General features: G+C 35.9%; 5 protein-coding genes across 6 annotated transcripts; 2 read left to right on the forward strand and 3 right to left on the reverse strand.

The window, feature by feature from the left end:
• Positions 1 to 6,002: 6,002 nt before the first annotated feature.
• On the reverse strand, positions 6,003 to 7,680 carry LOC145729532 (ribosomal L1 domain-containing protein CG13096). Its single transcript, XM_081980337.1, has 3 exons — positions 6,797 to 7,680; positions 6,619 to 6,744; positions 6,003 to 6,538 (listed from the first exon to the last, which is right to left on the reverse strand). The coding sequence occupies exons 1-3, from the start codon at positions 7,563 to 7,565 to the stop codon at positions 6,063 to 6,065; spliced, it is 1,371 nt and encodes a 456-aa protein (XP_081836463.1). The 5' UTR covers positions 7,566 to 7,680; the 3' UTR covers positions 6,003 to 6,062.
• A 122-nt stretch (positions 7,681 to 7,802) lies between these two features.
• On the forward strand, positions 7,803 to 9,065 carry Tsen54 (tRNA splicing endonuclease subunit 54). The gene is made up of 5 exons (XM_081980468.1): positions 7,803 to 7,957; positions 8,011 to 8,172; positions 8,221 to 8,368; positions 8,437 to 8,891; positions 8,947 to 9,065. Exons 1-5 carry the CDS (start codon positions 7,938 to 7,940, stop codon positions 9,059 to 9,061), a joined length of 900 nt encoding a protein of 299 aa, XP_081836594.1. The 5' UTR covers positions 7,803 to 7,937; the 3' UTR covers positions 9,062 to 9,065.
• Positions 9,066 to 9,128: 63 nt separating this feature from the next.
• Positions 9,129 to 15,170, reverse strand: Hs3st-B (Heparan sulfate 3-O sulfotransferase-B). Its single transcript, XM_081980405.1, has 5 exons — positions 14,987 to 15,170; positions 14,663 to 14,825; positions 14,438 to 14,609; positions 14,117 to 14,384; positions 9,129 to 11,900 (listed from the first exon to the last, which is right to left on the reverse strand). Exons 2-5 carry the CDS (start codon positions 14,783 to 14,785, stop codon positions 11,423 to 11,425), a joined length of 1,041 nt encoding a protein of 346 aa, XP_081836531.1. The 5' UTR covers positions 14,786 to 14,825; positions 14,987 to 15,170; the 3' UTR covers positions 9,129 to 11,422.
• Positions 15,171 to 15,352: 182 nt separating this feature from the next.
• Positions 15,353 to 19,933, forward strand: LOC145729592 (trypsin-1). The gene is made up of 6 exons (XM_081980416.1): positions 15,353 to 18,109; positions 18,164 to 18,353; positions 18,408 to 18,570; positions 19,106 to 19,311; positions 19,483 to 19,734; positions 19,797 to 19,933. Exons 1-6 carry the CDS (start codon positions 18,032 to 18,034, stop codon positions 19,913 to 19,915), a joined length of 1,008 nt encoding a protein of 335 aa, XP_081836542.1. The 5' UTR covers positions 15,353 to 18,031; the 3' UTR covers positions 19,916 to 19,933.
• On the reverse strand, positions 18,351 to 24,647 carry LOC145729500 (U3 small nucleolar RNA-associated protein 14 homolog A). Of its 2 annotated transcripts, XM_081980298.1 has the most exons (3): positions 23,617 to 24,647; positions 20,281 to 21,653; positions 18,351 to 18,558 (listed from the first exon to the last, which is right to left on the reverse strand). In XM_081980298.1, exons 1-2 carry the CDS (start codon positions 24,502 to 24,504, stop codon positions 20,292 to 20,294), a joined length of 2,250 nt encoding a protein of 749 aa, XP_081836424.1. In that variant the 5' UTR covers positions 24,505 to 24,647; the 3' UTR covers positions 18,351 to 18,558; positions 20,281 to 20,291. The 2 variants fall into 2 exon arrangements, with proteins under 2 accessions (XP_081836424.1, XP_081836417.1); XM_081980291.1 differs by lacking the exon at positions 18,351 to 18,558 and having other exon boundaries at positions 20,205 to 21,653.
• Positions 24,648 to 24,785: the final 138 nt, after the last annotated feature.

A 24,785-nucleotide genomic window follows, 5' to 3' on the forward strand; every position in this document is an offset into this window, starting at 1 on the left:
CGCGCTTATATGTAGATCGTAGATGTGGCAACGCTGCAAAACCTGATATACACCATACAGGGTAGGTAAGAAGCCTGTTTGTTGGGTTTGTTGTTGATTGTGCAGATGTTAAGCGTTAAATAGATATATGTGGAATTATAGATATAAAAGGAGAATGCTGGAAATAAAGGTATGCAAATATGTTGTTCTAAAATGTCCTGTAGATAGTGAAAGAACGAAGTAACTGCTCACAATGTTTATTTAACGCATTTTAAGTGAAGAAAAAAATAAGTCCGACGCCACTGACCGATCGGACATCCTCGGCTACGGCTTGCTGGAATTCGGCTTGCTGCCTTCACACCAGTGAGGAAGATTTGCTGCTCGCGCAGGCATAGCGATGGGCATGTCAGAGGGCGCGCGCAGCCAGTTCCAAGATGGAGGCGGCAATGGCGACAAGTGGAAAAACAATAACAAAAGTGCTAAACAGATGGGAAATCCATCAAAGTGCGGAGTGTGCGGCAGGAACCACCCAGGAAGCTGCCGTTATGCAAACTACAGATGCAGAAGATGCGGCGTAGAGGGCCATCTGGAGAGAGCTTGTCGCAGAGCCACAGTGAGGGGACAAAATGCTCTGATGGAGGCAAGTGAAGAAGCAGAGGTCGCAAGGGACATACTTAAGGTAGATACACATAAGGGTTGTTCAGGGGGATTTGTTGCTCAGGTTGAAATTATGGGGAAAATGTTCAGCATGCAAGTTGATACTGGATCATGTGTGACCACACTAAGCAGGTCAGTGTTTAAAAAGGGTCTTCCAAATGTTCAGCTTGAAGTAGATCACATACTGCTGCGTGGTTACACAGGGTCAATGATTAGGCCATTAGGATACTTTGTGACAAATGTAAGAGCCTTCAGCAAAGTAAGAACAATAAAGATTTATGTAGTTGATAGCATGGGACCTTGTTTGTTAGGCCGGGACTTTCTCAGTGCTTTCAATATATCATTAAACGTTAATTCAGTCTTGCAGTGTTCTCACAGGAACAGGCTGTTGAAGGAATATTCCGATGTCTTGACGAATCGTTTGGGAACTTACAGGTACGACAAGGTCACAATACCCATAGATCCGCAGGCGAGACCCATTTTTCTCAGGCATAGACCAGTTCCCCTGGCATACAGACAAAAAGTGGAAGAGCAAATAAAGAGGATGGTCGAGGAAGGCATTCTAGAGCCGACGACAAATTCAAGATGGGCAACTCCGATAGTGCCAGTCAGGAAGGCCAACGGAACGGTAAGAATTTGTGGCGATTATAAGGCGACTGTGAATAAATGTTTAGACAAAAATATCCACTACCCCTTACCTCGCATAAATGAGATCTTTGATCAGTTATCGGGCGGTAAGTTGTTCACTAAATTGGACCTCAATCAGGCATATACACAGTTAATGCTTTCAGAAGAGTCAAAAGAAGCAATGACACTCACAACTCATTTAGGTCTTTTCAGGCCAAACCGAATGCTTTTTGGGGTGTCTCCAGCAGCTGCTCTTTTCCAGATGACGATAGAGCAAGTTCTGCAGGGATTAAAAGGCGTGGCCGTGTTTGCAGACGACATATGCATCACTGGCGCGAGCACTCAGGAGCACATTAGGAACTGTGAAGAAGTGTTACAGCGATTGAGGGAAGCAGGGCTTACCGTAAGGCCGGAAAAATGCAAGTTTTTCGAGAGAGAAGTAGAATACCTGGGACACGTAATAGGCGAAGAAGGCCTAAAGAAGTGCGAAAAGAAGGTAGCAGCAATAGAAAATGCAGCAAGGCCGACCACAGTAACACAGGTGAGATCTTTTTGTGGGCTGGTGCAATACTATGCTAAGTTCATACCGAACCTGGCAAGCATAATGAAGCCAATTTACGAACTTCTGAAGAACAACGTAAGTAATAGTAGTAAAGCTGTAAATTGGAACACCACATGTGAAAATGCCTTTAAGTTAATAAAGAAACTAATTAGCCAGGACATAGTAGAGCTCGAATCAGCTAAGAAAAGGCCACAGGCGTCATCAAACGATGATGTCACGATCTCTGTACGTCTCGCTTTAAATATTGCTGCTCTCGTTACTTTCCAAGTTGTTGCAGCCAGTCAGTGGCGTGCTATTATTTTATCAGTAAAATGAAACATTTTCGTCGTTTTTAATAAAGAAAATAAAAGACAACAAGTTTTTCAAAGGAATGGAAACTCCTTCTGCTTCTTTCTTCATAAATTGTAAGACGTTACTGACGATTTCACGGCCTTGGCTGTATATGATAACACCTTTCTTTCCAACCTTTTTGAAAGACATTTTGACAAAATAACGTTTTTTATTAATAACACTATGTGAACTTCAACTGCGACCATCAACAATACAACCAAAACACCAGACTAAAACGGAACCTAACCTAACCTAAACCCCTAAGTCTCCCTGTCCGCCACTACATTTTTTTAAACTTGGCAACACCGTTTAGAGTGCCGGCTAGTAAAAGCATATAAAAAGGTCCAAATGTCCCTGGCCGCTGCCGCATCTGTTTTAATTGTGTCCAAGTAAAAACCGTACTACGTTGCCAAGTGGCTTTTTGACCGCTTAACAATATATTTTCGGGAATATTTTAATAGGACGCCTCTGATTATATCTAATGCGACGGCAACTGTAGAAGGAGAAAGAAATAGTTTTAAAAACTGCGTCATTGATGATGCGGTGGCCTTTTCTCATCTGATTCGAGCTCTATTAACCCACTTCGATCCCTCTAAAACTACGATTTTGGAGACTGATGCCTCCGATAGTGGCTTGTCGGCGGTGTTGCTCCATAGACAGGCCGACGGAAGTGAAAGGCCAGTGGCCATGGCATCCAGGACTCTAGCTGAGTCCGAGAAAAAAATGGCTATAATAGATAGGGAGGCAGCGGCCATCATTTTTGGACTGAAGTATTTTCAGCAGTTCTTGATCGGGCATCGTTTCATCGTGCGTTGCGATCATAAACCACTGTTGGGAATTTTCGGCGAAAATAAGGGCATACCAGTAAGAAGTCGAGATCGGTTACAGCGTTGGGCGTTGTACATGTCTGGGTTTGATTATAGTATAGAATACATAAAAGGCAAAAACAATTTTATCGCCGATTGTTTATCTAGATTACCAGACGGCAAGAACGAGCTACCGCCGGACGTGGGAGAGATTGAGCCCGAATGCTTCATAAGCTTTGCAGAAACCAGCAAGCATTGGCCACTCGACGCGCAGAAGATTAGAGAGGAGACTAAGAAAGACAGAGTTTTGAAGAAGGTAGTAAGATACGCACAGACAACATGGCCATGCAAACCCAAGGAACTGCAGGTAGAAGAGAAGAACTTATACTCAAAGAGGGATGAACTTCATGAGGAATTGGGCATGGTTATGTGGGGCCACAGAGTGGTGATTCCGAGCTCATGCAGGAAAGAGGTATTAAATCTACTTCATACCAGCCATTTAGGTATTGTTAAGACCAAACAGCTGGCTAGATCATATGTTTGGTGGCCCAACATCGATAATGACATAGAAAACCTTATAAAATCATGTGTTGCATGTCTCAAGACGCAGCCTGACCCACCAAAGGTCGTAACTCCATGGCCAGTAGCTGTTAGACCGTTCCAGAGAGTTCACATTGATTACTTGCTATTCAAGAATAAAAATTACTTGGTGCTCACAGACGCATTCACCAAATGGCCAGAAGTGGTACCTGTCCAGGGTATGACTGCGTCAGAGTTGATCAAGCACCTCAGAAGAGTGTTTTCATGCTTCGGGTTGCCCGAGTTGGTCTGTTCAGACAATGGCAGAACCTTTGTAGCATCAGAGACTGAACTATTCTTCTCAAAGAATGGTATCAAACATGTGACAATCCCTCCTTATAATAGTCAAAGCAATGGAGCAGCCGAAAACGCAGTGAAGACCTTCAAAAACAAAATTTCAGCTGCGCTGAACGATCAGAGGAATAGCAACACTGACATTGACACTATAATTGCAAGATTTCTTTTAAATTACAGAACCACTCCCCATTGCATTACCAAAGTGAGCCCAGCAGAGTTGATGCTTGGCCGCAAACTGAGAACCTTACTGGATCAAGTAAGAAATAGGGTAGTAGATCCAGCAACGCAAAGTGCAACATCCGCCAGGGAAAATATGGTAAAGCATCAAGAACGTGAGACAAGTAAAAGAAGACAATGCAAGCAAAGGTTTGAGAAGGGAGAGGAAATAATGGTAAGAGACTATAGAACAATAAATAAGAAAGCTTGGACTGAGGCAGTCATTGAGAGAGTGATAGGAGCAACCACGTATTTGTGCAGATTGCCGACTAGACAGCTGTGGAAGAGGCACAAAAATCAGATAATCGTGAGAGGCGCTGTTGACCAAGCGGACAACAGAAAGTGCTCACAGGCAGCAGAACCGCGACAACCCTCAATAAAACCGGGAAAAATAGCAGCAGGGTGGACAGAAGAAGGAAAGCAGAGTAACTACCACCAGGATGCCACTCCTACAGGAAACTCGAATGAGACACCAGTGGGGCATCTTGACAGCGAAACCTCAACAGATGAGGAGGTGTTCGTAGATGTAGGCTCTCAAACACCCTCAAAAGCTGCAACTGAAGACACAAGAGCTGGTGCCGGCGCCGGATTACAAAGTCCAGGCGTAGAAACCAGTCAGAGAAGAGACAGCATTGTCATGGAGTGCAGGTACGACAAGCGTACACAGGCAGGGGGTGGACCTGCGGCTAAGGGTGGCGTCACCACAAGGTCGGGGCGCGCGTCGAAACCGTCTGTTCATTTGAGAGACTTTATCAAGGATTAGGTAGGAAGTCCCGGACTCTTTAGTTGAGTATGCTAATTAGTATTGTATGGGGTAGGCCTGGTTACCTTTCGATTGTCATGGCGCACACATGTGTTGTCTCATATAGTATAGTTATAGATTAAGAAGGGAGGGAAATGTGATGTATTGCGTTCCCTCGAAAAGCGGCAACACTGGACAGTGGGGGAAGCCGGTGGACGACCGATGACCCGCCATCTCTCTTGCGACTCAACCACGAACGAGGGCACATGTTGGTCTTAATAAAAATTGTCCTTGTACATATATATATATTAATGTGATCAATAAATGTATGCAGTGCCCATTGAAAGAGTCTTCTTCAAATCCCAAGAGCCCAAGACACAACAGACTGCTTACTGTTTACGCTTTATACATACATTTTTTATTTATATGAAATAGTTATGTTCGTTTTTAAAAACCAAGCTGAATTTGTATCAAATGTCAATCACAATTATCCTACTCGCACAAGTGACATTCCTTATCCGAAACATAGGCTAGCATTGTTTGAAAAAGGTGTATATTATATGGGCATCAAATGTTATAATAAATTAAATGTTGATATTAAGAAGATTACTGTAGAAAAAATGTTTAAAAGAAAATTAAAAACGTTTTTTATAGATCTCGAACCATATAGTCTTCAGGATTATTTTAGTTAGGCACAAGATTGGGGTAGTTCTTTTTTGTATGGGTAATGTTTTTGTGACGTCATTTCATTTTATTTTTGTTTTATACATCTTTGTGTAACTCAATGTAATTATGAAATAAAATAAATAAATAAAATAAACTGGATGAATGGAATTTTGAAGGCCAATCATCGCTCCGTAAGTTTTCTAAAACTAAAAATCAATTTAGCTACAAGATAAATAAGATGTTAAGCCACTTGTGAGTCTAAATAGGTCTGTTCTTTAACAACATAAATGATCACAATGAAACTCCTGACAATTAACGATCAAAGCCGATGTCAATGGATCTCTCTCTAATTCACTTTCTCTTTTCAACTGTCTCTTCTTGTTAAATAGCTATTCTTTGGTTTGTATGTACCCATCAAGTGACAAAATACAGGTTTTTAACATTATGTGACTGACTTGCCTAAAGGTGAGACCCAGATCACATAATAAAATAAACTGTAATTGTCAGTAACCTTACATTGTAATGAAATAAAATCTCAAACTTAATTTGACACTTTTTTTTTATTAATCAGATTAAACAAGACAATTATTTAATTGACAAATTAGCTTCTCACTTTGCGCTTACTGACTCTAGGCTTTTTTGTGCTGACAATAGAACCCTTTTTCTCAATTTTGACCTTCTTAGGTTTTACTGTTGGACTTTTTTTCACCTCACTTTGAGCTTCTACAATATCCTTTTCCCGTTTAACTTTCTTTGGTGGTTTTTGTGCAACTTCCTTAATAACAACTGTTGGTTTCAATTTCTGTGCTTTACCAGTTTCTACTTTTTTGGGTGCAGCAGTAACCTCATCATTACCCAGCTTACGTTTCTTCCCTTTTGGAGCTTTTTCTTCTTCTTTAACCACCTTTTCTACATCACTGGGGGCTACTTTGTTTGTTTTATTTTTCTTTGTCTTCTCAGGTTTTGCAGTAGTTGTCGCAATTTTTGTAGCTGCTTCCTTGGAATCTTTCAACTCTGATTGGTTGGCATTTTTTGTTTTTTGTTGCTTCCTTCCCTTTGCCCTAGGACGTCTGATAACTGAAAGTAAATTAAAAAAAATATTGTTTTTTATATTTGCATTTCATTCACAAAAAACAAAAAAATAAGTATTTTTTTACCTTTTTCCCCCAAATATGCATTAACCTTTCTTCTTTTGGCTCTCAACTCCTTAGCATATTGTCCTAGTTTAAACATCACTGTTTTTTTGCCAGCAATTACTGGTACCTCAACTTCATTTTTACTTTCTGCAAAATAATAAATTAATAAAAACAAAATAACAAGTTTAAAAAAACTTACTCAAAGACAAATAAATGGGAATACTGCTTCCTCTATGTGCACAAACTTGTAAACTCCTAATATTTTCCATTTTGCCTGGAAACTCTTTGTCTAAGAATTCTATCACACTGAACACATTCTCAGCCAAATGTTTGACTTTCATCTGGTTTTGACCAATTTGCACTGTCTGGCTATCACTCTTGAAGTTCATGTGAAAAAATGCTTTTTTCAGAGCCCTTTCAATTTCAGTCTTCAACTGGGGCACATGCACCTTCACTGCAATGGGGACTTTCCTTTTTTTGTAAAACATTTTTCCACATTTGTGAACAACTTTTCCACTAATCCTGCCATCGACTAGGAAAACATCATACAAATCAGCCAGCCGATTTTTCAATTCATAAGTATCATATTCAGTTCTGAATTCATGGAAAGTCATTACTTTCTTAATACCAGTGACCCCTTTAGAGTTCAAAATAGTTTCATAATGTTCCAAATGTCTTTCATGTTCTTTGTTTGGAATTCCTTTAACATCAGGAACAATAAGGCAAATATCTGCATCAGGTGGTAAAGGGCTGTTTTTTAGTGGTATCCTATACAGTTGCTTAATCGATCCTTTTTTCTCTGGTATTTTGAAGCAGTTTACTTGAAGGAACAGGGGAAAATCCTCTTTGAACAAGGTATTTTGAAGCTTGGGGTTCTCTGATGCAAACTTGATTACTCCTTCAATGGCATTGATAACATCGCTAGATTTCACTTTTTTAGATAAGTCTTCAACGGGTGGCGCCTTCATTTTCGTTTTAACTAAAAAGTAAACAATACTACACAGTCAACCAGAAGTTCAACAAAACTAAACCCAAATTTGAAAATACACGTTTTTAGGCCTTGCTCAGCCTTGCTTTTCTATTCTATCTAACCTAAAAATGTTTTCTAGGTTATGTCAACTGTGTACATGCAACCACACAACAGTGGTCTTGTGACTGTGTTATATCAAAAATGTTCAATGTCACGTGATACGTGACCAATTTCAATCAGGAAGAGAACTGATTGTGAACTTGTCAGTTGTCAATATAAAGAAACCTAACCTAACTTTTATATAGTTTTTGTTTATATTTACATTTGTGTTATCAACATTTAAAAAACTAAGGAAAAGGAAAGCCATAAAATGAATGTTGACAGTGCTTTGTAAATATATTAAATACTTATTAAAACAACTTATACAAAATGGTACTTTTTAGTGTTTCAAAATGTATCCACTACCATAAAAATCCCATAGTAAAGGTAACTCTACCAGCACACAAATTTTTCCTTTCCTGCAAAACAGCGGACGAAAGGAAACTAGTCGAAGAGTACATCGAGTATTTTAGGAGTATCCTAGACCAAGTGCGAATTGACAAAAGGTGAAACACTTTAGGGAGAAGACTAGTGTAAAGTAAATGCAATTTCAGGTCAAATCGTATTTTAGCAATTTGGCTACCTGACATCAAGATGACTAAAGTAACAAAAGTGGCCAAAAACCTATTAAAGCAGTTTGGTTTCCAAGATAAAAGTGGAGTTTATTTACATCCTGAAGAAATGCTTTTACTTCTAGAAACTGTAAGTTTAGTCCTCGGTTTAGTCATTCTGTTGTCTATTTACAGTCACACACAATAATAATCTTGTAGAACCGATTAGAAGTAACTGTTAAAGAAGGAGACATAAGTATAGAAAAGGCTTTTGAAATAGTTCTTAACTCAACTGACATTGATTTGCCATCATACTTAATTTACAAGAAATTAGCTTTACTGGGGTACAGGGTCACCAGATACACCCAATTACAAAGAAAAATATCCAGTGCAAATTCACAGCCAATGAAGAGATTTTTAGAGGATGGCAGTTCAAGCAAATCTAAAAAGAAGAAAATTTGTATTGAGGAGGAACACTCTTTAAATGAAACTGGCAGTAATCGAGCCTTATTTACACTTGAGGAATCCAAACACTGTGAAGAGATTTTTAGCCAAATTAGGAAAACTATGCCAAACAGAAGTTTGGAATCTAGTGAAGTGGTTAGTCCTGATTATTGTGTATTCAATCCCAAAAATACAAACAGGCTTCAGCCAGACTTCAGTTTGTTTATATGGTAAGTGGCCCTTTAGTAAAAAAAAATGTATATTCTGGAAAACTACAAATTTCAGCCATAATAATTTGGTGTCCCAAAGGAGCTTTAATGAAAAAACTAGTGTTTTTGCATGTTGTGGTGATGATGTGGCTTTTTATACTGTAAGTTCAATAAATATCCCTTATGTTTAACATGCATCAGTGTTTTAAATTGGTTTGATTCCTGAAAAAGTGCAAATTTTTAATTAAAACAGGGAAATGTCAATAGTTGTTTAATAAACATATTAAAGTAACTTGTAAATAATGCTATTAATATAAGTACATAATTCAACAAGGTATTAAAAACCAAACAGAAATTTAACAAATAATTTGGCATCATTCCAATCAAAACAATTTAACATGAATAAAATAGTAAGCCTTTAACAAACTTATTAATATTGCGTATACATAAGTTCATTTTGAAATTAAAAATATTTTATAATGTAACAACTCGGATAACTATCAAATACTCTACAATCTTATGGTAAACTAATTCTACCCAAAATCTATAAAAAAACTCCACACTTGTATTGCTATTTATTAATTATCACACAGAGTTTTTGTTTTGGCTATAATTGGTCAGTGAAAGCACAGTTTAAGGAATAATATATTTGCCATGTGACTGCCATGGTTGATGGTATTTTAGACATTTATGGAAAACTAAAAGTGGACATTTTTTTTGAAAAATTGGTTACCTAAGTTATGGCACCTAATCGAATTTGAAATATTTCAACAAGGGCGACGTAGAGGTCTCTGGCACTTTTTAATAGCATGTAGAAGTCTATGGGACTTTCATAATGTTCCTAAAGGCCTCAGGCAAATTTTAAAAGATTTTCAATAGGATTTAGAAGTTTATAGAACTTTCAAAATGGTCCTAGAGGCTTCTGGAAATTTAAAACAATTTTAGAACCCTCTGTCACTTTTAAGAAGGTTTTCAGTAGCATTGAGAGGGCTGACAGTTTCAAAAATGGTTCTAAAAGCCTCTGAAAATTTAAAACAGTTATGGGAAGGTTTAAGACACTTGTATTTTATTTCATTTTTTTAATTAACAGTAATACAGTCTCTCATTGTTATTCGTTAATTTGCAATCAACTGTCCGTAGTTTACCTCCCTATAAACCGTTCATAAAGAGGATTTTACTTATATTCTCATGTTATGAATTGTGCATAGGGTAACTAAGGTGTTACCCTTTCGGCAGCGTCTTCCGAAAATATTTTAGTTAACAATCATTTTTTTTTTAAAAATTCATGTTTCGATTCTAACAAAAGGCCATGACCATCAATCACTCTGTATATGATTCTTTAAACTGTTGTTGTGGTTTATTCTTAACTCTTAATATGTTGTTAAATCTTTCCAGTTATAAGTTATGCAAAATCCTACAAAAACATCAGTTACTATAATATCATAAGTCTGGTTTGAATTCAATTGATATGTAGCGGCTTGTCAGGAAGAAATCCAGTAAAAATTTAAATGCAACAATGCTCAATAAATCAAATATTTTACTGTCCTAAGGGATCGGCATTAGTGATACGAGCCTAACCATAATTCTCCAACCAGTAAATCCTAATGTAAAGCTCTGTATTATAAAGTATAAAAACAAAACTACCATTCTACTTTCTGTAACAATAGCCCTAACATTTTAATAACGTATCAAATGTATAGTTTTTGTGCAAAACAAGAACATACAGGGACTTTCCTGTTTAAGTTGAACCACAAATCGCCAAAATAAGGTGTCAAAACTTAACACACGTTGTCGATTTATCACCTGATGACTTGACTCTCTTGCTTACTGTTAGTATACCTACTAAAAATGCTAATATAAAGCCACCTACTGCTACTGCAGTCTGCTTTGGCAAAAATGGTACACAATTTTGTAACTCTTTGTCTCAAATATAACCACCAAGTCGATACTTTTATACTAATCAACCTACTTGTAAAAAGTGTAAAGGATATGCACTTTGTTTCATTTTAAAGCCAGTAAGAAAATGGCTAAATCTATTAAAACCGCATAAATGTATATCAAAGGACTAGTTTTTAACTCTTTAGTTTCGAATAAATATTTATGTGAAAATAATTAATGCATTGGTTAGTTGGGGGATGATTTTTTTAACTTAACTAACTGTTAACTTATAACTAAGCTGTTTAAGCCTAGCAATTATCAAAAAACTATACAGTATCTGTCGGAAAAATTTGAAAATTTACAATATCCAGATAATCTATCTACATAAATAAATACCTAGGTAAGTACCCATTATAATTTGTGACTAGAAATGAATTTTAAGTACCTATTTTACAATCGAATATTATGATAAATTTAATCAGGGACATTACTATTTTTAATTTTAGTATGTTGGCCCGGCAAATTTACGTTCTATGCATTTATCCAACCAGCAACCAATCAGTTATTATATTTACTGCTGCCTTTTGCTAAGTAACTTCTAATTTAAAATTTGATAACTACGAGAATCTTTTTCGGACGGCACGATCTCAAAATGGAGGTAACCTTTAAAAAAATTAAGCCCACCCAAAATTAATACCAGTCATTTGATAGAACCTCAAATTAAATGGTCTAAAAAAATCTCTCAATTTTCGCAACACTAAAGGATTTACAAAAGGATGATTCCTGCCCTTAGTTTTGCCCAAACAGTGCGGAGCACTGTGCCCCTCGCTTTTGAACAAACAAGGAAATCCTTTGGTGCTGTTGAAATAAAAGTGTTTTTCCGTTACTACCCGTTTTAAGCCTAAAAAGTCTTGCACTCTTTTAAGCTCAATGGCCGGATCTAAAATCAACCTCTCGCCACTGATAAACAGCAACTGCGATAATGGAAAAAATTTGAGCCACCTGGTTAAATACTTATAGTAAAGGCCTAATTTGATGGGACCCCAGGAAGTGTCCACTAGTTGGCCCACAGTTCCATTGATAAAAACTAGATCCTCAAACTTTTTCATGTCGGGCTTTTTTGAAATTGCTTGAGTGTAGTCTGATATGGCCCTTTAATATGAATTCTATTTTAATCACCAACCATCAGAGTTAACGTCGGAGCAATGTCAAAACCGTGATTGTGCAATGTTTGGAGATATTTATTGTGTTTCAATTATTGTAATGCCTGTAATAACAAGATAATACTTTTTGATGATTTTCAAATCTATGATGTTTGATGACTCTTAGCATTTATTGAAACAACAAAATTTTAATACAAGCGGCAAGGTCGCAACAATAACCCAGTTTAGATTAATAGAGCGTCATCCATTACCTAAGTACAGGGTGTTTCAGGTTATAATACGCAAACTAAACCGCGTATTCTACGTCTAAAAATATCTATAGTTTATATATAAACTATATTTTCAATTTCTACTTCAAAGTAATGCTTTCAGAGTAATGGAACTACTTTGTTTTTAACTGAAAGGAATAGGGTTTATTTGTGTTCTAATTAAGTTTTCGAGCCTTACCTTTTTTTGTACTTTTTTTCCTTGACAAAATTAAAAAAAAGTTTAAAGGGGTAAAATGTAGCTAGTTTAATTCTTTACCAAAACATTAAAGAGACATTTTGTCCTTAAGAGCCTCATAAAAGAGATATTTGCTTAGGAACCTTAGTGAGCACAAAGTGTCCTAAATGTCCACTTACAGAATCCCTCTATATTCTTTTGGTAAATATTTACGAACATACGAAAATACCGAGGTAAACATACAGTATGTATGTATAGGTAACTTGGTTTTCCTTTATTTATCTATAACATAGACAATGCGCAAACATTTTTCTGCACAAACTGAAATCCCATTTATTATTACTTGTATTAGCATTTGCCAATAATTATGTGCTCATTATTTAACTTATTTTTAAGTACTATATATGATCAGTGATTGGTGATTAGTTGAATTAATTCAAGTAGTTCAATTACTTGTCTGTACTTGAATTAATTCTACTAATCACAGGATTACTACTTACAGAACAACAAACTATTTGCATCTGATAATTGAGTTACGTTAATAAATTTTAGAGTAGTTTTTGATTGTAATTTAATTATTATGTACCAAAGTTTATATCTACTTTTAACTATAGAAATAAAATCATTAAGCCACCACCCCTTTAAGTCGATTTTCGCTTGCACTAAGTGGTAAACAAAACGTTCTTAATTTTCAAGGGTCAAATTAGCCCTAACCAGTCAAAAAGTGTTTCTGGGGCACCTTGCCTGTAAACCGTAAATAACACGCGTATTTATAACACTTTGTATATATTTTTATATGTCGATGGACAGCCAATGAAATGAGCTTTATATTGACGTAGAAAAGTCGGTTGGTTAGTGGTACCGTTTGGCCACTAGAGGACGTCAACTTTGACCAATTTTTTTGGGGTATCCTTTTGTTTAATATTCAAAAACCCGCTTAATTGCACTATTTTTGCTAGAGTTTTATACGTCAATGGAGAGCCAATGAAATTACCTTTCTAGAAAGTTCCCAACATGGATTGATAGGTTAGACGGTTTGGCCGCTAGAGAGCGTCAAAGTTGACTATTTTTTATGATTTTTTTTGTGCACTCTTTTGTTCAATATTCAATAACTCGTTTATTTGCACCATTTTTAGTAGTGTTTTTTACGTCAATTGATAGCCAATGAAATGAGCTTTCTAACAGTCCCCAATTTGAATGAATAGGTTAGACGGTTTGGCCGCTAGAGGGTGTCAAAAATGACTAATTTTTTCATGACTTTGTTGGTGCATTCTTTCGTTCAATCGTCAATAACTAGCTTATTTGACCACACTTTGTATAAACGTTTATATGCCAATGGATAGCCAATGTAATAAGCTGTCTATTGACATATAAAAGTTGATGGGTTAGGGGTACGGTTTTGTCGCTAGAGAACGTGAAAATTTTTAAAAGTAAAATTACAAAATTCATAATTTTTCATTGTATTCTATTGGAATTCATTGAAATTACCAAACTTTATTTATGTTTAAATTTGAATGGTAGATGTAAGAAAGCAGACCAATGTACCTCCAGTAAGGCCCATTAATTCCTAAGTTTGTACTGCAAACAACCTGTTTGTTTTTATGTCCTAATGCTCCTAAAAGTTTCTTGGTATATTAAAGGGATACCATGTATGCAAAACACATAATACTTATTTACATACATTTTCAATAAATCAAATTTAATAATTTTCCACATTCTTGGTTCTGACATTGCATCAACAATATTTAAAGATTGTCTTACCTAGTAACTGGATCCCTTACAACAACTAGCAACTTGGTTGATGGGTTCATTAATTGTACTCTTCTTGGAGCTTCTTTAGTGATAAAATAGGATGGAGTCTTTTCAATAGTCAATTGACCTTCCAAGGTTGGAGGCATACGGCTTCTGTACCATTGAAAACCTTTATTGTAATTCTTGTCAAAGAAATGAACTTCATTTCCTGCAGCCCGGACATCAGGATGAATGCGGATGAATTCCAGTAAAGCTCTAGTACCACCTTTCTTGACACCTACAATTTGTGTTTACTCTTGATTTGCTCAACTGGAAAATAATTGTACAAACCAATTATTAGGGCACTTGGTAGTTGTTGTTCAGGTTGCAAACCCTGTTCTTTCAACAGCCGATATTTAGGTGATATGTCAGATTCATTGCCTTCTAAAAGTGATACCACACGTACTGAAGTTGAGTATTGTACTAAAGGTATTTCATTGGGCACTATTGGATTGTGGTTCCACTACAAATGTGTATTAATTAAATTTGTTGATAATCACAAAATATTTGGTTTACCTTTGGTATACTTTTTGATACATTGGATAGCAGACAGGAGTTAAAAGATAGGGTAATGTAAAATGATACAGTTGCCAATAAAATAAGGGCAAATATGGTTTTCTTGGATATAGAGAATTCCATTACCACTTGCTAGGAGCATAGTTGTGCAGCAGACTACATTCTAGCAAAGTAAAAAACAAACAGCAGTAAATATCCTGGTGCTAAATATAGATTTTTTATTGCATAATTAGCCGCTTCTCTCTTAACTACGTCTCTTGTCTCTTTTAATGCAGCACTGTTATAAGTTGCTTTCAACTTAAAATTTCAGGAGGAACTACTTACCTGGCATTTTTTTACTGTAACAACAATTTACTACTGTTGTTTTTTCTTTAATGCCGCACATTGTTAGTTTACAACAAACGCTGTTTTTGTTGTTTCATTTATTATTTAACGTAACAGTTTCCAATTACCGGAAAAATTTTATTTGTACAGGTAGATAAAAATGATATTCAAATAATCCGATTGTAAAATTTGTAAACAAATCACATCTGGACATCTGTCATGTCAAATTTATAATAATATTACACTGTTGCCAATATGGCCGCTAAACTTTTTTACCAGTCACGTGAATGGAGGGAGCATTAGGCAACCAACGCTGCTTATACAAAGAATGTTATTTGAAAATTGATTCGATTTCTACTCAAATACGGCGACTTTTAATAAAAAATTACTTAAACCACAATAATTTTATAAAGATGCACCAGGAAGACGAGAGACTGAAAAACCCGGAGAAATGCAAAGTAAAAAAGTCACAGTCTGAACTCAACTACACTAAAGACTCGTTTACAAAAGCAAATTAAGAATGAAGCTAGTAGTTTCAAACAAAATTTGATATTAACTTTAAATTTAGCTGTAAACTATACTAAATTTGGATTTAAATAAAATTCAAAATGTGTTAAAGTTAATTTGTGTTCTGTTATAAAAGATATAACCAGAAATTACACGAATATTTCTTTACTATTGATTTAATGCAGAAATTTTGCAGTAAATGAAGCAAAAGATTAAGAAAAATTATATGAAATAATTTTCAGAAAACTTGCAATCAAAAAAGAATGAAATACTTAATGGTTAGAACAATTTTACAACAACCTATGAAAAACCGCAAGGCTGCAGGAGAAGACAGCATTACGGTGAAAATCCTGCTCAATAAGTGTCTGGAAGAGGGCCGCATCCCAAAGACATGGAGAAACGCCGAGGTCAAAATCATATTTAAGAAAGGAGACTGTAGCAACATCGAAAATTACAGGCCCATCAGTCACCTATCTCTTGTACAAATCACTTAGCAAGATCCTGACCAGACGCCTGAGTAAAATACTAGACTTCTATCAACTCATATCCAAACTGTCCGGACACTGATGGAGAAATGTACCGGAGTGTGTCCAGACCACGTCTCACGTCAGAACTAATACAACAATGCCACCGCACCCTTATTAGAGGTAATAGGGTTGCCGATTCTTTGGCCAAGAAGGCGGTCAGCCTTCTGGACCAGAGCCCTTCATGGGTATGATCATGACGGTAGCCAAAAATCTTATCAAACAACGCTCTCACGATACCATTGGCTGCAATTTATCCAAGGCACTTCTAAGCTGTCCGGATAAAGCTGCGGCAAGAAGAAATTTGTCAATGACCAGGAAAATGCTACGCCTTAGAACAGGTATCCTAACGGGCCACTGTAAATTAAACAAACACCTATTCAGGATGAAGCTAAAAGTAACCCCCTGATGCAGGGCCTGTAATCAAGAAGACGAGACGATGGAGCATATTCTCTGTGACTGCTCTACACTCTCGTCCATACGTAGGACTAAGTTGGGCCAATCTTTCCCATCCCTTGAAGAGATCAGAGGCACCGCCCTCGGGGACGTTATCGCCTACGTTGTATCGCTAGGCTGGATGACGAGCTGAGGATGGCGCACAATGGGCCTAAGTGCTGTGGTGGCACCACCCTCGTAAGTTACAGATGACCCTCTTCACATTGGGTTCGTCGGCTATCAAAGGGAATTTAACTCGAATAAGAATGGGCAGTACCACATACTAAATGAATTGGATGGCTAGGGTCGACAAGATACTTATAAGAAATCCTAGAACACTAATTAATCTAAAGTGGAAGGTGGTCATTCTACCGGTCATGACGTATGGCTTTGAGACCATCACCTTCACACAAAAATGTGGCAATCGATATGAGTGTGTCAGAGAGCCATTGAACATTCAATATGCTGGGTATTAGCCTTAGGAATAGAATAAGGAACGATGCAATGGGGAGAAGAACGGGAGTCTCAGACGTCATGCAAACAGTGGCAAGGAATAAGTAAAGATAGGCTGGACATGTGGCAAGGGATGACAACAAGTGGACCAGGGTCATCCTCCAATGGCGACCTAGGGAAGCAAAAAAAAATGTCGGGCGACACCAGATGAGGTAGAGGAACGACTTCCAAAGACACGCGCGGGGAGGAACTGGATCCAAACCGCACTAAACAGACTCCACTGGAGATAATTGGAAGAGGCCTACGTTCAGGAGTGGACGACGCAATTTAGCGAAAATGCAAAAGAATGCCTGCTTAAACTAACATCTCAACAATCTTCCGTTCCGTTATATGTAGTTCAGAATGGTTTGTTGATAAGTTCACAAAAATAGAAATTTTAAAACAACAGAAAGGAACATCAATGATAATACTCCCTATTTGATACTTTTTTTGTAGAAAAATACCAAAAATTACATATTCATTGAAATGCAATAAGCTGAACTTTCTTAATTGTTTGATTTTTAAGTAGAAAATTCAGGTTTTTAGCAATTTTTCAAATAAGTTTTACGTTCTCATGTAAAAGTTTATAACTATAATCCAATAAAGTATAATATCAATACTGAGAAACATCATTGCAATATCAGTACTCTAAAAACTGAACCAAAAAGTATTTCAAGAGCAATCAAACGACAGTGAAATCTCTTCTCGAATTGAATGCAATTGATTTTGTTTTTCAGTTTATAAGCCGGTATAACTTTCAGTTTCAGTAACCATAAATTATGGTTAAGAATGAAGCCAGGCACGATAAAAATTGCATAAAATCAGCGGATTTAGTTTGTTTACGGGCAATTTCCTTCGAGCGATGGACGAGCACGAGTGCTTAGTACTTTCTTCTCAAGGCTAAGTGAAAGAGTACGATTTTTAGACGCTTGGTGAAATCACTTTGACGCAATAACCGCCATCAAATCACTTTTACTTTTTCGGCAAAAATTAATTTTGTTTAGTAAGTAGAAGCACTTGGATAGGGTGCGCTTTTCTGCCTTGTCCGCTAAAAATTATACACTTACTTAAAAAACAAATAGTGGAAATGAAAGTGTGTAGTGTAAGTGTTATATCATTAATTTACATAATTGCCATCAAGGAGTGTGAAACATTTGTTAACCCGGTAAGAAAGTAGCTCGTCAATTAAGTGCCAACTAATTGTTTCTGTACTTATTAGGATAAATCAAAATATCCAAATACCACCATGTCAGATTCGACTAGAGAGGGACGGATATTTTTCAATTTGTTTAGTTTTTCGAATTTATTGGGAGGTAGTTCTGACCCTATTGTTGATGATGACAGTGTTAGTAGTGATGAAGATGACAGTGATGATGGTGATAGGGAAGATGCGCGAAATTGCACTTGTGGTAGGTTACAAGCTATAAGCTCGTTACATTTAATTAAATAAGACTACTTTGTAGAATGTGGGGTATCTAACCATGAAAACAGAATAGTTGGTGGACGTCCTACTGGAATTAATCATTATCCCTGGATAGCGCGTATTGTATACGACGGCCATTTTCACTGTGGAGCTTCTTTGATTGCTGAAAACTACGTTGTGACTGCTGCCCACTGTGTAAGAAAGTAAGCATATTTTCAAATAATTTACTTATTTCCTATACGAGGAGTATCAGTACCTAAATATTTTTGCAAACCCCTTTAGAAATAATAAATATTTTGCTACATTTTCTTGGTTCTATTAATGTGAAATATGATATTGCCACTTTGCAGAGAAGGAAAAGTGGCAATCAATTATAAGGTGCCGTTTATTTCTAGTATGCCCGATTTAGGTATACTTCCAAATTAACATTTAAACAAAACTTTTATTAAACGTAAAAATGAATTATCGTAAAGTTTAAGCTACACATTTGTATATTAATTGTGCTGCTGTTAGAATTCCGAATTATATGGCTTGTTTTACCTGAGTTAATGATGGCTTCATGGTGAATTTAAAGTAGTATAACATATCTAACTTTTCTCCATAACACTATAATTGTTTGAATTTCTATATTCAGATTTCTCCAAATTAAAAACGTTGACCAGCTTTTTGTAAATGTTGCCCAAAAAATTCCACAAGCTATAATAGTAGTTTAGTTTTTGATATGAATTACAATTACAGGTTAAAAAAATCCAAAATCAGAGTTATTCTCGGCGACCACGACCAATCAACCACAACAGACGTACCTGCTAAAATGAGAGCTGTTTCTGCAATTATTCGACATAGAAACTTTGACACCGACACCTACAATCACGATATTGCTCTGTTAAAATTGAGAAAACCGGTGGAGTTTACCAAAAGTATTCGTCCCATCTGTTTACCATCAAGTAAGTAGGAATAGTTTACATTTTAAAACTGTTTCAGTAAAAGTGTGGTGAATAGAGTACATCTTCACAACACTAAAATAAAAGTTTTTCATATCAGTAATAACCAAAAAAATTAATAACAGTGCAAACTGCATCTAGATCTGTGTCCTCCTCTGATACAAAATTCTTTAGATAGTGACCCAGCTGGAAAAACTGGAGTTGTGGTGGGATGGGGCCGAACCAGCGAGGGTGGAAGCCTGCCCAATATTGTACAGGAAGTAGAAGTTCCCATTCTAACTCTAAGCCAGTGCAGAGCAATGAAGTATCGAGCTTCACGTATCACAACATACATGTTGTGTGCAGGAAAAGGGGCTATGGATTCTTGTCAAGGTGATAGTGGCGGACCCCTTTTAGTACACAATGGAGATAAATATGAAATTGTCGGTAAGTGGTTTCATTTAATCAGAAAAAGTCATTTTAGTTTCGAGTCGAATTAATTTTGGTAGGAATCGTTTCTTGGGGAGTTGGATGTGGTCGACCTGGATATCCTGGAGTTTACACTAGAGTGGCGAGGTATTTAAATTGGTTGAAACTGAACATAGAAGATAACTGTTTGTGTAGTTAATAAATTATTTTTGAAATACTGGTAATTTTTATTTAATCCTTAGCTTTCCTAAATCGTCTTCTTGCCGTTTTTAGCAAGATTATTTTTGGAAACACCCAAAAACGCCCCGAGATATTGACGTAAACTAGAGGCTTTGACACCGTTGATTCGTTTTTAAACACTGTCCCGGTTGAGGTAGCGCACAGTTTATTTAAGTCAATTTAGGTATACCCTAAAAATGTGACTGGTTCATTTTATTTGGATAGCAGTTTAGGTAAAAATGCCCTTTTTCTTCTTTGAAATTTGAGAATCAAACAAAAAAGTTTATTTTAAAAGATAAGATATTATTATACAATTTCTATTACCAACAATAAGTAAATTGTTACTTATAGAACAATCATTTTGCTTTAGGGATCCCCATCAGCTGACTCGTAGTAGCAGGCTCAATAATAGCACCAATCTTCGTGCTTACAGCTGGTTTTATGTATCTTCGATAAGCCAGTTCAGGAACAAAAGATCTACCAATTGGAGCTCTAATACTAGCTTCGTAGTCTTTCACAGTTTTAAACGGAAACGGCACTTCCGACACCAAATGTGTTTTTATTTTCACCGCAGGTTTTTCATTTATAATCAACGATCCTTTGTTGTCATCTCTTCTAGGCAGAACTTCAGGCATTTTAACTATAAACCGCTTCCGTTTTCGTTGCTTTTTGGGGTCTATACCGGTACCAGCCCACGAGCCCCAGCCCGGTAAGTTCAAGTCGATATCTTGCGGTTTGTCTTGTTCGCGTTCATTCTCTTTTTCCTTAGCAAAATCAGCGGCAATATCGTCGTCTTCTAGTGCTTCCATTATAACTCCTGCCTGGTTTGTTTCTTCTGAATTTTCATCTTCCAACATCAAATCTGGCTGAGCGGAATCCAAATTGACTACTTTGGGCATTTGAAAGTTGTCAGGTGAGATGCCTGTAGTTTTGGCATTGGCTGCATTAGTTGGAATTTCTTTAAGAATAGTTTTCAATGCATTTACAGTGTTGCTGGGATCAGATTCAGTTGGTTCTGAGTTGAAAGCTTCTTCCGACATTGGTTCATCTACAATAACCTTCTTTTTCTGTGAAGGAATTGTTAAATCAATTTTTTTGTCTTTTTTGGTCTTTGCATCATTTTTTTTGGATACCACAGCACTTTTAACCTTTTTCTTGCACGGCTCTTTAGCTAAATCTGAATTAGCTTTTTTCATTATTTTCTTCTCAGCGTTAGTGAACAGTTCCTCAATATCCCACTCGTTTGTTTCGTCATCCAATTTCACCTTTTTAGCTTTTTTCAACTTTTTCTTATCAGGTGAAGGTTTCTTGGTCTTTTTACTAGGCTTCTGCAGCTTCGTGGTTTTCTCAACTTCACTGCTTTTCTTACTGTCATTACTAACCAATACTTCTTCCACCTCATTTTCATTCTGATTGTCCTCTAGATTATTATCATCTAATAAATCAGTGGATTCGGGCTTATCTTGGGGTAAATCATCTTCAGGCACACTTTGCCCTTTTTCATTGTGCTCGGTCCAAAACTTTTTATAACCAGTTACAAACTCGTCTACGTCTTTTTCAGGTTGGAGACCTCCAGTCCAAGGATTTTCAGCAGAAGTGACCGGATTTGAATCGGGGACTTCAACCACAAAACCTTCATCTTCTGAGTCACTTGTCACTTTTTGTTTCTGGGTTAATTCTCTGCTTATTTTCAGTTGTTCGGCAAGAACCTGACGACTCTGAAAACAATCAGAAAAACACATTTTGTACATAGTTATGTGAAGAACATATTTTTGGTTTATTTTTATGGAAAGTAGTAAATTCATATTATCATGATTATTATTATAATAGAGTATCAATTTTGTCATAACTTAGTTTCATAAAATGAATCACACGTTTCCCTTATCTTTTCTGCTTTTAGGAAAAGTGAAATTGTTAAGTATTAGAAGTTTCTTTTTTAACAAATTTTTAATAAATCTTGTACTTAAAGTAGAATTATTAATTAGGTACAATAATGTCCGGTAATGCCTTTATATTTAATTATTTAATTAATCATGTTTGCATCTATTGACATTACAAATATACACATTTGTGCTTAAGGTTTAATTTCAGTAATTACTTACTTTTATTACGGATCTGAACACCAAGTGTTTAGGTGCAACACAAGCATAAACAATTTGACGAACGAGAGAGACAGCCTAGTTGATGTAAAAATTGAACACAAAACTACAAAAAATGGATTATTTTGACAGTTATTTCTGATCGCAAATTTTGAACAAATTGAAAAAATCTTGAAGCAATGTAAACTTGAAGGTGTAAAGGTTGTCAGAAAGTTAAAATAAGTGTGAAAGAGCAATTGTAAATGGGCATAAATGTCATCAAAAAATTTCAAATGTGGATTATCGTGGTTTAGTTTAAAAACACTCAGATAAGGTTTTTTAGTCAGTAAATAACTTTCTGACAACCAACAAACTGTAATCTGTTTAACTTTAAAAGATTGGATCAAATACAGTAAGTAGATTTTCTGTAATTCACTGCCATAACAAAAAAAAACATTTGGAATACAAGCTTTCAAGCTTTGAATATTTTTTTTTGGACCATACCTTAAGAATCAAAAATTATAGTGTAATTTTTACTAAATCTTCATCTTCACTCTCACCAGTTTTTTAAAAGTATTCAAATCACAAAATATAAAGATAATAACATTAATTTTATGCAAGTATGATAAAATCAAATAATCATTCATACAAAGGCAAAGATAAGAAGAGCTATTGCAAAATAATTCTTGAGAGAGTCTGGACAAAGATGCTTTGTCCAGACAGCTTGCTGCTTTGCAATGTTTTCCTCTTCAGTCTTCTCACATTTATTTCCTATAAATAATTTTTGAAACAACAATAACTTTGTAACAATTTCTGTAAGATGAGTCAGTTTATCCTTATTATTCAATGGAGCAGCTTAGTGTGGAATAAAGTATATCATCATTCTCTTTTTGAGATAAAAAGTGTCAAAGTTTCAAAGGAGGTTTCAAACTGTTTTCAATTTTCAACCCTTTTTCCATTTTTCAGAAAATGTATTGAAACTTTTAAAATTACATTTAATATTTGATTCATATTCGTATGAAAAAATAAAGATTGTGTATCTATCTATCTATTTGATTTGATTTGTTTTTGGCTGGTCAAATAATGGATAGGGGTGATCAATGCTTTTGAGTAATCTGATTATTTTCTCTGAAAGAACAGAAAAATCCCAGCAGAGCAAAGCACCACTGGTGTGCCTATTTATGAAATGGAGAATGCTGTGACTGACCCACCATGTAGTATATTTTATAAATTAGTGGAAGTTAAATATCAGAACCTTCCTAAAAATTCTGGAATGCAGTGTATAACCCCAAAAACACATCAACAAATTGATAATTAAAAAAAGCAGTTAGATATCACTTTCTTCTTATAAAAGCTTAACACCCTAAAAAGATCTTTTTTTTTTTTTTTCTCTTTCTGATTTTTTACAATGAGCAATTATTTGATTTTTATAAGAAGAAATTGATACACAGATAACTACTTCTCTTATAAAATCAAAAATGCATATCAAATTACCCATAAGTCTTTAGACAAGTAGATTCTCAAAAAACAAAATATAATTTTGAAATAAAGTTTCTGGTCACATCAATTACAACATTTTAATACCAGAATATATTTGTCTCACCTCTTTATCATATTTGGCTCTCACTTGTTTGCTTTTGGCCCACTGGCCAGTGCTTTTGTGCCTCAAACTAAATCTCTCCAGTGCCCTAGACTTTTCAATCTCATCCAGTTTCTTCAAAGCTGCTTCTGGATCAGTTTTCTGCAACTCTTCAAATTCCTTCAGTTTCTGTTTGATCCTCTCCTTCCTCAGTATCCTGTGGTATTTTTTACTTTTAATCTTGTTTTGTCTTCTTGCTTTTGCTTCCTTATAGCTCTGGTGTGCCCTTAATTTGGCTGCTTCCTTTCTCTGCTCCTTAAGTTCTTCTAGTGTTAAAGGAAGTTCATTTTTCTCAGCCTCATCTTCCATGTGATATTCCTCAACTTTGGGTTCCACCTCTTCCAGTGCTTTTTCTAGTGGTGTTTTGTATGTCCATGACTTTACAAAACTGACTGCTTCTTGGGCTTTATCTTTCAACTTTTCAACACTCCCAATAGGAAAAACTTGATGTGCTTGTGCTCGATTTGAGGTTACAAATGCTTCCCATCTATCAAACAGAAATCTAGTTTTTTCATAGCCTACAGAACGTTTGATTCTGTCCTGTTGGGGTTTTTCTAAAGGTTTCGGTAGAGTGCGTGTCTTTTTATTGACTGTTTCAACTTTCTTGCTTACTTTTAAATGGTTCTTTCGAGACTTTAAGACTTTGGTTAAATCATCTATGTGTATAGATCCCTTGTTTCCGGTAACGGATTTTACTAGATTAAACTCGGATATTTGAAGTGCTGGTTCGGTTCTGGAGGGTTTCCTCAAATTGTGGGGTTTGTTTAGTTTTAAAACATTCTCTACAATTTCATCATGCTTGTTATCGTCGAATTCATCGCCTGAGAAGTGGTAGTCACTGTCGTCACTCATGATGCTGTTATAAATTTTAAAAATCAGTGAAACAAGACAGAAAAGACTAAATTACAACTAGAAACTTAAAACAGTTAAAACACATTTTATTTCAAATTGAAATGGAAATAAATAATGAAAAAAATGTGAGGTTAGAAATTGTGACTGATTTGAGTGACAGATCGCAGATGTCGTAAGTGTCAAATATTGATTGACGTGATGGCAACTGGTGCGATCATTACGCTCTTTGAACATGTCTGTTTCTTTCTATCACACGTCCAGTAAAATTTGAAAAGAGAACA

The sequence above is a fragment of the Ips typographus genome, linkage group LG1 (assembly GCF_016097725.1).
Source record: "Ips typographus isolate SLU linkage group LG1, UJ_Ityp_2.0, whole genome shotgun sequence".
In the NCBI taxonomy this organism is placed as follows: domain Eukaryota; kingdom Metazoa; phylum Arthropoda; class Insecta; order Coleoptera; family Curculionidae; genus Ips; species Ips typographus.

Coding starts and splice junctions, on each gene's coding strand:
- LOC145729532 (XM_081980337.1), bottom strand. CDS start 7,565: ATGAAGGCGCCACCCGTTGAAGACTTATCTAAAAAAGTGAAATCTAGC. Junction 6,745..6,796: donor TCCCATTTATTTGTCTTTGA/GTAAGTTTTTTT, acceptor ATTATTTTGCAG/AAAGTAAAAATGAAGTTGAG. Junction 6,539..6,618: donor TGCATATTTGGGGGAAAAAG/GTAAAAAAATAC, acceptor ATTTACTTTCAG/TTATCAGACGTCCTAGGGCA.
- Tsen54 (XM_081980468.1), top strand. CDS start 7,938: ATGAATGTTGACAGTGCTTT. Junction 7,958..8,010: donor ATGAATGTTGACAGTGCTTT/GTAAATATATTA, acceptor GGTACTTTTTAG/TGTTTCAAAATGTATCCACT. Junction 8,369..8,436: donor TGCTTTTACTTCTAGAAACT/GTAAGTTTAGTC, acceptor ATAATCTTGTAG/AACCGATTAGAAGTAACTGT.
- Hs3st-B (XM_081980405.1), bottom strand. CDS start 14,785: ATGGAATTCTCTATATCCAAGAAAACCATATTTGCCCTTATTTTATTG. Junction 14,385..14,437: donor ACCAAGTGCCCTAATAATTG/GTTTGTACAATT, acceptor CACAAATTGTAG/GTGTCAAGAAAGGTGGTACT. Junction 11,901..14,116: donor GTAAGGGATCCAGTTACTAG/GTAAGACAATCT, acceptor TTCATATTAAAG/GGCCATATCAGACTACACTC.
- LOC145729592 (XM_081980416.1), top strand. CDS start 18,032: ATGAAAGTGTGTAGTGTAAGTGTTATATCATTAATTTACATAATTGCC. Junction 18,354..18,407: donor TGCGCGAAATTGCACTTGTG/GTAGGTTACAAG, acceptor ACTACTTTGTAG/AATGTGGGGTATCTAACCAT. Junction 19,312..19,482: donor TCCCATCTGTTTACCATCAA/GTAAGTAGGAAT, acceptor AAAATTCTTTAG/ATAGTGACCCAGCTGGAAAA.
- LOC145729500 (XM_081980298.1), bottom strand. CDS start 24,504: ATGAGTGACGACAGTGACTACCACTTCTCAGGCGATGAATTCGACGAT. Junction 21,654..23,616: donor GAGCCAAATATGATAAAGAG/GTGAGACAAATA, acceptor GATTGTTTTCAG/AGTCGTCAGGTTCTTGCCGA.